This window comes from Poecilia reticulata, linkage group LG14 (assembly GCF_000633615.1).
Source record: "Poecilia reticulata strain Guanapo linkage group LG14, Guppy_female_1.0+MT, whole genome shotgun sequence".
Lineage (NCBI taxonomy): Eukaryota > Metazoa > Chordata > Actinopteri > Cyprinodontiformes > Poeciliidae > Poecilia > Poecilia reticulata.
This window is the reverse complement of record NC_024344.1, coordinates 26240768-26251706: the sequence shown is the minus strand read 5'-3', so window position 1 is coordinate 26251706 and position 10939 is coordinate 26240768. Positions and strand designations below refer to the sequence as shown.

At 40.5% G+C, this 10939-nt stretch overlaps 1 protein-coding gene across 1 annotated transcript in view; it reads left to right on the top strand.

The window, feature by feature from the left end:
* The window catches only part of LOC103476350 (glutamate receptor 4-like), a 100882-nt gene that overhangs the window by 51905 nt on the left and 38038 nt on the right, over positions 1-10939 (top strand). The window contains exons 7-9 of the mRNA XM_017308529.1: positions 53-217; positions 4301-4411; positions 8879-9085. Coding sequence (XP_017164018.1) covers positions 53-217; positions 4301-4411; positions 8879-9085 — 483 coding nt within the window. The remainder of the gene's footprint in view (positions 1-52; positions 218-4300; positions 4412-8878; positions 9086-10939) is intronic.

Genomic DNA, 10939 nt, shown 5'->3' with positions numbered 1-10939 from the left:
ATAAGAAGAGCCAACTGTGGGCCAGCTCTGTGGATGTGGCTCAGATAAATAGGTGCAGGTCTCGTTGGTTGGTTCCCCTCTGCATGACGTCACTCTGTGTGTCTGTGCGCAGGTCCAGCTGCAGGGACTAACAGGTAATGTTGAGTTTAACGAGTTTGGTCAGAGGATCAACTACTCCATGGACGTGTTTGAGCTGAAGAACAACGGACCCAGAAGGGTAAGACTTGAAGACGAGCACCAGGTCTCAGACTTAATTTGGGGCTTTTAGTGATTTTCTTTCAGTAGTTTTTTTTTCCAGAGTGGAAGGATTACAGGATAACAACTGTGATGAGTTTTAAAACAACACTACTGTGCATTTTAACTAATTGGCATTGATAAGTGATGCTGAAGGTYCTGGAGTATCTCCAAATGTCTTATAAAAATCTATAGCTACTAAATCTTTCTYATTTGAATGTTTTAACCGACGATGTCCCGTTATTTGTCYGACTCAGATCTCTTAGCAAGTTCCTGCTGGAGTCCTGTGAAAATTTCCCAGACTTTCTGCAGCTGGGTTGTTCATAACAATTTATCAAATAATTTTTCTACAACTTTCCAAGTTTTAATTCCTTCCTGTCTTCTCAGGTGAGAGTGACCTGGAACATTAAATCCGGACACTTTYTGACTAACCCTGTGTAAACAACATAATTAATCTCCAGCATTGACTGTTATCAGGGTACAATCTGTTCAGAGAATATTAATGGRAATGTAGAGTAATATTTGAKTCATTATGAGCATGCTGAGTGGATGACAGAAAATTKWAAATAAACCTCCAGTTGCTCCCATTTTGTAAAAACATTTAAAAAGCTTCATTAAAAGCTCCAAATTAATGACATTCATTTAAACGATGAGTTGATGTACACTTCTGACCTGAACTGTGGATAAAATGTGTTTCCATTATATAACRATAAGCACCTTCACAGGATGGGCTCAATGCGTGAGCAGCRTGTAACCGCCTCATTGAWCAGGATTAGTTCTGGTTCTGATTCTGGTCTCGTTTCACTGCTAGTGGTTTTGTTGCACAGAATCTGGAATAATGGAGAAAGAGAAACGCCACAGATTTCTACAACTTCAAATCATCATCTTGAACATTATAGGTTGGACACACATGGACGTTCTGGGTCCAGATTGGTTCCCAGCTTTCCCAGAATGCATTGCTGTAAACCGTTTAAAATCTACTGATGTACAGCGTGCTTTCTGACCAGAGTCAGCTGTAAAACTGAAAGCATGAATAAAAGGAAAGCATGAATAAAAACCCAAAGAATCACTTCCTCAAGCACAAACCGCACAGATAGGAGTTTAATAACAGGTTTACGCCTGTGGAGGCGCTATAAGCTCATGTTGTGTCATTGATAGATGGTGGGTATCGACATGGTTGAAGTTAGCGCTTTAGCATTAGCTTYCTCAAAATACTATGTTGGTGTAGCAGTTTATTGTCAGTGGAACTGTTTATGGTTAGCGTTTTACTGTTAGCATAGCTAATGTAGTAGCTAGCAGTGCCCACCAGTTCRTTAAACCAACTCTGCTCTTTTAATATCGAGCCTGAATGACGGCAGAGGCTTGTTGATGTGCCAAATGCTGTAGCGTGTGTGTACATATATAGTATATTGTATGTATTTTTGACGCCGTTTTGATAAATAGGCTGAGCAGCAGCTCTGATGGATGGATGGATGGATTAATATCGAGCCTGAATGACGGCAGAGGCTTGTTGATGTGCCAAATGCTGTAGCGTGTGTGTACATATATAGTATATTGTATGTATTTTTGACGCCGTTTTGATAAATAGGCTGAGCAGCAGCTCTGATGGATGGATGGATGGATTTTCCCTTATTGATTTCTTGTGCCTTTGTCTAAACATGCCCGAGTCATCTCACCTGTAGCTGCTCACAGCTTTTGCAGCATCAGCTGCTTAACAGACGGGTCAGTGTTAAGAGTAGCTCTGCTTCTCCACTGCCTGTAAATCAGAATAGTATCAGAGATGTGTTCAGGCTGCGGTGATGGATGAAGTGGTTTGGGGTTGGTAGGATTTAATGCGTGTTGCGCCATTTTCTGTTATCATAAGTGAGGTGTAAAAAACAGCCTTGGGCAGCATCTCCGCCTCTGGTCTGAGAGGATGGATGYGTGTGGAAGAAATGGAGGCGAAGGCGGGAGCGGCTGAGAGAGTGATGGGGAGAGGATGAAGTGAAACAGAAGGCAATCAAGGTATGCTGGTGGAGGAGAGGAGTTCCCATCAATCAGAAGCTGCTTTGGCCGGCTCCTGGATGCGTGGGTGTTGGTGTGTGTTTGTGTTAGGTCAGAGCCTTGCCCCCACACTCTGCATGTCCTTCAATCATCCTGAGGCCGAACGCCGCCAGCCCCGGTCCCGCCGCCTCCACTCTGTCTGAATTATGGCTGTTTACAGCGCCTGTCACAGCCTCTGCATCCTCTATGATCTGTATATCAGTCTGACACAATATTGCTTCTCACATTTCGGCTTTTTACCATAAATTTCTGCGACGCTCGCTGGTCACGATGTGGCGATGCTCTGACCAAAGCATATCCTGTATGTCACTTCCTGGCAGTCACTTTGACCCCAGATGACCTYTGGAAGGAGATTCTTACAGACGAAGAGAGCTCTTCAAAAATTAGTCATTAAGTTGCTGCTTAAGTGGCATCACAGGATGGAAGCTGCTGCAGGACGCAGCATCTGGAGAACGAAAAGAAGATTTTATCAGAGAGTAGCGTGAAAGTGTAGTTAGAGTGAGATTAAGCCAACGGAAAACAATAAATTTCAAATGTCAAGTTTCACGTAGCGATGGTACCGATGCTACAGATGCTACAGATGCTACAGATGTGCTGCTAAATGGCAAAATGTTTTAATAATACCTAAAAACCAAAAGGCTGGATTAACTACATGAGAACTAACAAAGAAGGAATCGGGGACTAGTGGTTCGCTAAATGAAATGGTCAATCAGAAACAAACAATTACTCATGCTAACCACTATATGTTAGTTGCTKATGCTAAGTAAGACTTTATACCATATTTATCTAAACTGCTAACAATGTGGTAAAATCCTATTTATTCAACTTTATGCTAGAATAAAATGTTTTCATCACACCATTTCATGCCTGAAATTAGCTAATTTCAGGCATGAATTAGCTAATCGTGAGCTAATCATGATTAGCTCAATACTGTGAGATGCTCATGCTAATTATTAAAATAAATTTGAGGACCTCTGGTTATTCCAGGCTTAGTATTCGTTCGTACATATTCCACCTATTCATGGGTTGTTTTGTAGAGCATTTCTAAAATCCATCTTTGAAATCTGAAATAGGCTATCTARATGCTATGCTAGCTGACATGCTATAGGCTGGAGTATCCAAAGCAGCCAATCCAGGAGAACCATTTATTTTCCTAGCGATAGTTCTAAGACTGTTTCCAACATGTGTATATATATATATATATATATGCACTTTGAGCTATTTTAAAATAGGGCATTATGAGTGTTTTTATGCAGATTCTGGTATTTACATTTACAATTATGGATTTATAAAAGTATTTTGACATGAACTAGAAAGGGTCGGAAGGTCAGGAATTGAACCCCAGATTTTCCTCCATAATTATGTTTACCAGCCAATGATGGAACACTAATGCTAATGCTAGTGTGGTAGCATGTGAAAAATGGCCACATGTATGATAATGATGATGGTCCTCTAAAAATGAGTGAGAACTGAAATAAAATCAGTTTAACTTCTCTTGACAATTTTATTACAGTTTGTTTAATCGCTGAGGATAACTTAATGATTAATTTACAAGTATTGACTTATTTTTCTATATCTGAATTTATTTTTAATGTACTATAAGCTTATCAGAACCCAGTAATTATKATTTTTACATAAAATTTCAAACACATGAACCCAGTCGGTATAATCTGGAACTGCAGTTATGTTTCCAGGGTTCAGCTAAATGCATCATCTGACATCAAATGTCCTGCAAAAACCAAATCTGAGGTGATCAGTCTGACATTCATGGCATTGGTTTTATAAAACTAATTAAATTATGGATGTTTTTTAGTCGAGATCAAATTATTTGGCTTATGCATCAGACTGTTTAACTCATAAAGCWAATAAATAAATCTTCATGTCTTGTTTGTACTGAGATTCTTTGCTCTGTCACCCAGAACATCTCCAGTAAACTGTGATTCTCCTTCAGTAATATTAATAATTAATCCCCCAGTCAGTTAGAACTGGGTGTTCTGGTTCTGATGCTTTGTTTTTCTTGCAGATCGGCTACTGGAACGGTGACGACAAACTGGTTCTGGAGGAGGAAACCCAGCAGCTTTCCAATGACACCACAGGCATGGACAACCGAACCGTTATCGTGACGACCATCATGGTAAGCTAGCACGCTGCACTCACTGCACTTTTTCTCTTTTCTCCAAAACTTGCTTCTTTTGAAGGTTTATATCAATAATTTTTTTTCTGTGCCACGCTTCAATTGCAGCCTTAATYARGACRCTATGRCTGTAGCGATTAATCAGCTCCATTAAATTGTTTTACTGTTTWGTGCACTTTGCTCCGGCTGGATGATTATTTGTGTTGCGCAATGCTCTCACTTCCGCCAATGATTTGATGATAAATGCTAAGCGCTATTAGCGCTAAGCGCTGRAAAGAGACAGCTGACTGAAAAACAGAGTTGGAGTTTCTCATAAGCGCGACCTCAATGCTAAAAYGCCWCAGCAAGAAACATTAGAGTTTAKATCGGCTCTAAAAAATCAGATTAATTAACTCTGGACACCTGAAGTAAATCCGACATTTTATTTTAAACCTCTATCAGTTTTAAACACTCTCAAACATGACTTTGCTCTCTTTAGGCTTAGTAATGTAACGTTTCCTGTTTTTAGCTTTTGCTTAAAATCTTCTAGATCCATTTTGTCACTTGCTGATCAAGAATAGCAGTGATGTGCAAAACTTTTTATTAAAAATAGATTWAAAAATCTTCAAACTTTTCATTTTTAGCAGTTAAAGTGAAATGTTTTATTTCTCAGCTATTTTTGCACCTTGAGGAARTAAAGTCAGTTCAGCTTCCTCACTCTATTCAGCCCATTTGAACAAACTGGTCCCCAGTTGGACAGGAGGGGACATGAAAGGCCTTAGTGGCAGTGATGGACTCTGCGTCCCGAGCCCAAACGAGGCCCAGAAGAACCAGAGCAGAGGAGAGACAGCGGCCATGTTAATGGATCCCTGTTCAGAAACACTCAGAGCCGTAATGGAGTCCCAGGAGAGGGAGGGGGGATGCATATGGAGGGAGAAACTGGCTTTGTTGTTTTTCAGAGGATGGAGGACGTCTCTTCAGTCCCAACGTCTCTTCACAGTCATGATCTGTGTGTGTGCATGCGTGTGTGTGTGTGTTTTTGGTCCTTTAGGTGTAAAACTGCATGTTTTTCTCCCAGACTGATGGATCCTGGTCTGCAAAGTAGCAGAACTGCTGTTTGCTCTAAATCTGTCACTTTGTCAGAMTACCTGCTCTTACTTACAGTATATTACACACTCAGAGGACTCCCTGTAAGCCCTAAAACAGCTTAGAAAGACTAATGCTCCCATAATCACACCAATTCAGATCCATCACCTTCCTATGTAGCATAATTTTACTCTTTCTCTGAGGCGGCTTCCTTTCAGCGCCGCTTCTGATGTCGGATCAGCGTGTTTGTCGGTCGTGTTTGGAACAGACTTTGTAAAATATCCTGATGTTTCCTGTTTGTCTTCTGAAAGCTTTAAGCCCCGCTGTGTTTATACACAGCGGCTTAAACTAAAAAGAAACATGTGATTATTTTATGATAGAAAAGAAATAATTACTTTGACATGATCATTTACTGTAACAGTTAAAATATGAAAAGTGATCAAAATCATTTGGTCATTGTTGTTTGCTTTKGTCATTGCAGAAATTACAGTTAATAGAAAATGTAATGGTGTAAATAACAGGTACAATTCACTAAATCTAGAAGACTTTTAGTTTAACGAGATGAAAACAAGATGAGTTCAGTCGATCACTCAGAAGAAATGAAAGCTTTGCTAAAACAAAGCTCTAGTTTTTAGTGGTACGATATTTAATAGYTGGTCCCTCTGAGAGCAGAAMCTGYTTGCAGTGAGGATGATCCCTGAGCCTCTGCAGCTCAACGCCTGCAGCAGCAAACCGGAGCCCAATAAACCGTTTTGCAGCTTCATGACATAAAAACTGGAATAATGCATGAAGAGGCTGCTGGGTGAGTCAGCGCTGTCTCTCTGTGTCGCCGGGTCGCTTGGACCGTCGATCTGGTGCTGATTAGCGCTCCTGACTAAACAGACCGTTTGTCCTGAACACAAACCCAAACACCGAACACGGACCCAAACAAGCCGGCGTGGCGCTGAGCAAACGRGTTCTGTTTGGTTACGTGTCGGAATGTTGGTTTGGATCTGGATCATGAAGCGGGCCGGGTCGTGTGTTTGATCTGGACCGCCCGTGTCAGGAGCCTCATTAGACGCCGGCGGAGCAGAGATTATTGACCAGGCTGTCAGCCATGTTGGCCTTTAAAGTGAAGACTGTGGAGGATCGCTCTCTCTTCCTGTGCCAGAAACACGGACCGTTCTGTCAGAACCGGCCTTCAAGAACCATGCTTCCAGAAACGACCAGAACTCCGATCCATCCAGAACCCGTTGAAACTAACTGGAACCGGACCACTCAAACTGATGCAGTTTTATCTGCTTCAACRTATTTTATTGGGATTTTATATGACGGACCAGCTTAATGTGAAGGATGGTTTCTTACAAAACATAATTGTTTTCATTAAAGACGTCAGAAAGTCACTGATGTCTGTCAGAGTGGAGAGGATTACAGGCCTTAAAATGTCTGAAATTCATGTTAAAACCTAAGTTTGCCTTTAATATCTTAAACAGATCTTCAGTTCTGTCTCTTAGTGCTTTTGTTGTTGTTGGGTTGGAAACGTTCCACGTTTTCAGGATCAGAAAATGTAATTTGATATGAAGAGCTCACAGTGTAAAGGCATTAAGTATTCATAAATGAACATTAGAGGAAATAAAATCAACATCCAGTAGAAGATTATGTATCCGTCCACTTTATTTTCTTCATGTTGAAATCTAAAAACAGAAATAAAATTATGGTTCTTTAATCATGAGAACAAATATCTTTAGTGGACATTTATTTAAAATTATAAGCAGACTTTTTTTTATGTAACATTTAATTTATCTCACGGTAAATAAAAGTCTCAGACRGTTGAGCTGAATTCTGGAGCCGGTTCTGTTCTGTTCTGTGCTGAACCGTCATTAGGTTCAGGTAATAATTATAAACGCTCTGATCTCAGTAATTACCTTCGGAAAGCAGCAGAAGGAGTTCTTCTGACCACTTCCTGCTAAAGTCTGACCCGGCTTCGGTTCTGTTCTCCATCACTTTGTGAACAAACGTTGGAAACGTGAGCAGAGAAAAGCCTCGAGTCTCTGAGGAGATGCAGCAGTGGTCCAGGTGAGACCCGGTGTGTGGTTTTGGTTCTGGTTCTCTCCTGCAGCTCAGATGTTAGGAACTGAATGTTTTGGGTTTGGCAGATCAGCTCCACTAACAAACTGCCTTCATGAAGAGTCGCAGTAAAGCAGCGGGGGGATTTTACAGTCACACCTGTAATGTGTCTCTAAATTAACCCCAGCGTGAMTCYCCCCGCCTCAGGAAGTAGACTGAGCCGCTCAGTAATTACATGGTTGGYGGTTCGACCCGGCGCTCCGTCTGTCGCTGGAGTGACCTTCAGAAAAACTCCGAAACCCMAAAGGTTCCTAATCGGCAGGAATGCTGCTGGTGAACCGTCCGAYAGGAACCAATGAACCTCAGTCTGTTTCACCGGGATTTAATGCGACGGACCAACATGAAGTAGAGCCTGATGCCAAAACAACCCAAAGAAAATTCAGGAATTCACCGGTCTCTCCCTCTGACGGGTCTCCAGTCCAAACTGAGTTCACCTGATTCCAACCGAACCCGAGTCTAAAACCACATTCACAAAACCCAAATCCCACTTTTTCACAACGTCCTGGACGACCYGGTTCTGATCTTTTACCACAAAAAATCCGATCTGTTCCACTTCCATACTTGGAACTAAATCATATCCTATCGCATTTATCCGTCATGAATAAAATGACGGATAAAATGACATTATTTATACGGATAATAATTGGTATCATTGGTAACAATATGAATAATGTGACTTTATTCATGTTACTACAAATAAAGTTATAACACCAGAATAAAGTCTTCATTTTAGGAGGAAGTACTTTTCTGAAAACTCCTAAACATAATGTTGAGCATCTTGTTAAGTTACACTTTACTGGTTTTACAAAAAAGGAAATATTCATCTTTTAACACATCAAATTATCAGTAGCTTGACATTTGACTWTGACATTTTTTTAAACTATTGAGTTTATTTAGAAAGTCCAGATTTGCTGAGCCGGTCAGATCTTATTGACTCTATTGAAGCTTTCTTTTCATTAAAATGACATTTTGCTTGYAACTTTCTGACTTATATTCTGGTAGCGTTGCATCTTTATTCATCTAATGACTTTATTCTTGTCATTGAAAGAAAAAGATCTTAGCCTGACGCTATAGTACTCCRTCATATARAACTGATCCAATTAAAATGAAATGTTCTTGTTTTAATGAGTTTTGCGTTTTGYAATGACATACTGCTGCTGAATTTAGTTTCTACTTCTGCCAGCTAAAGGCTTCCAYACAGAAAAKACTGTTTCTCTGTTTCACCAGTAGAATAAATGAAAACACAACACACCAGCCTGTGTTGTGTTTGACGCGCTGGTTTCACTGGTCTTGTAGGAGGGTCCCTACGTCATGCTGAAGAAGAACTGGGAGTCGTTCGAGGGCAACGACCAGTACGAGGGTTACTGTGTGGACCTGGCCTCCGAGATCGCCAAACACATCGGCATCAAGTACAAGATCGCCATCGTCCCGGACGGGAAGTACGGCGCCAGGGACCCAGAGACCAAGATCTGGAACGGCATGGTCGGGGAGCTGGTGTACGGGGTAGGTGGCGCTATGCTCACTGGTTCTGTCCAGWGGTTRGYTGGTTGGTTGGTTGGTTGGTTGGTTGGTTGGTTGGTTGGTTGGATGGATGGATGGATGGATGGATGGATGGATGGATGGATGGATGGATGGATGGATGGATGGATGGATGGTTGGTTGGTTGGTTATTGGTTGGACGGTTGGTTTGTTTATCCTACAGTCCCAGGTTTTATCGTTGCTCATCTGTTTGCAGCCATTTTGACATGTAAACGTTGAGTTAGGGGCGTGGCTTCCAGCAGCTTATTTGCATAAAAGTGTCAGAGCTCTAAAACGGGAGCTCAGAACTGAGGAGGTGAAATCTGATTTTCAGCAAAAAGTGTAATAAACATGTTTCGTTGAACTACTTCGGTTGTTTAACAGAAAGCATCGTTTGCCCCTATTAAACAGAGCGGGAAACCCCTGATGGCTGGAGTTGTTGCCACGGGTGACACGACCAGCATGACCAGTTTTCATCTTTGGATTATATTTGTCTGATATTAAAGTATGTTTGATGATCTGAAATACTGAAATGTGAGAACAGCCCCCCCTGCAGGTGTTTGTGGTGAATATATTGAAWATTTTAGCTTTAACTGCAGAAGGTTTATGGTGGAAATGTGAGTTAGGATGGCTCTGTGTTTACTGGGAACATCCAGGGAAAWTATCAACACTTTTCCATTTCTTCCCCTGGAGAAGCTCTTCAACCCGGCGAGTTTTTAAAACACTAAACGCTGCCAGGCTGTCGTCTTAGCGCATTCTGCTGAGGATGTAAGAACTTTAATCTCTGCCGTTTTCTTTCCTGCGGCTCTGTTTCCCAACGAGTTGGACGGCCGTAATGAAAGTTAAAATACTGTGAGAGCGTAAGCCCCGCGCCACCATGGCTGCCGAGCCGTTCGCTGTAATCTGGTTTGTGGATTTTCTGCGAGCTGCTGAGCGTTTTTCCACAGCTGCAGAGCAAAGAGGTGACACACWGTCCTGGGCTMCAAGCATATTTCTCTGATTATTTTATCCTTCCTGCTGATTCTCAGAGTCGCAGCTAAGCCTCGGACTATTTTAAAGACTATTTTTGCTTTTTATTTCCTGACTCCAACTGACATATATGATGGTCTATTAAGGCCACTGTCGATAGAAAAAAAAAGATCTGAAATTTTGAGATTCTCAGAAATCTTCTAGACAAAACAAGGACATTTCTTGACTTGAAAAATCAAAAAATTGCTATAAAAACATTTAGATTAATTCAGAAATTTTCTAGAAAAACACTGAAATGTTTTTGAGCTTGAAAGGACGGGAATCTATTAGAAAAAGTCACAAATTTGGAGATTAATCTCGGAAATTGTCTTTGAAAAATTGGAAATTTCTGATTTTGGAAAATCCAAAAAATGTCTTGAAAAAAACATCAGTACATTTTAGATTTAAAAACATTGCTAGAGAAAAAATAAATGTTGACATTTGTCTCATATTTCTGCAAAAAAACAACTAAACTTCTGTTTGAAAAGTCAATAATTTGCTAGAACGAACCTCAAAAATTTGAGATTAATTTTAGAAATTTTCCAGAAAAAAATGGGAAACTTCTGAGTTTGAAAAGTTACTTTAAAGTCAGAAGACTTGATTTTAGCCTCAGAAATCATTTAGAAAAATTAAGTTGGGAAATTTTAATAGTTGAWTATCTTTGACCTTTGAAACTTAAACATTTGAGTTTTTTCTTCCATTTTTTTTACTTTTAAAGCTCAGAAATGTCTATTTTTTCTTGAATATTTCTGAGATTATTCTCAAAATTGTAGTTTTTTTGTAGCAATTTTTCAACTTTTCAAGGTCAAAAATGACCTTGTTTTCTCAATT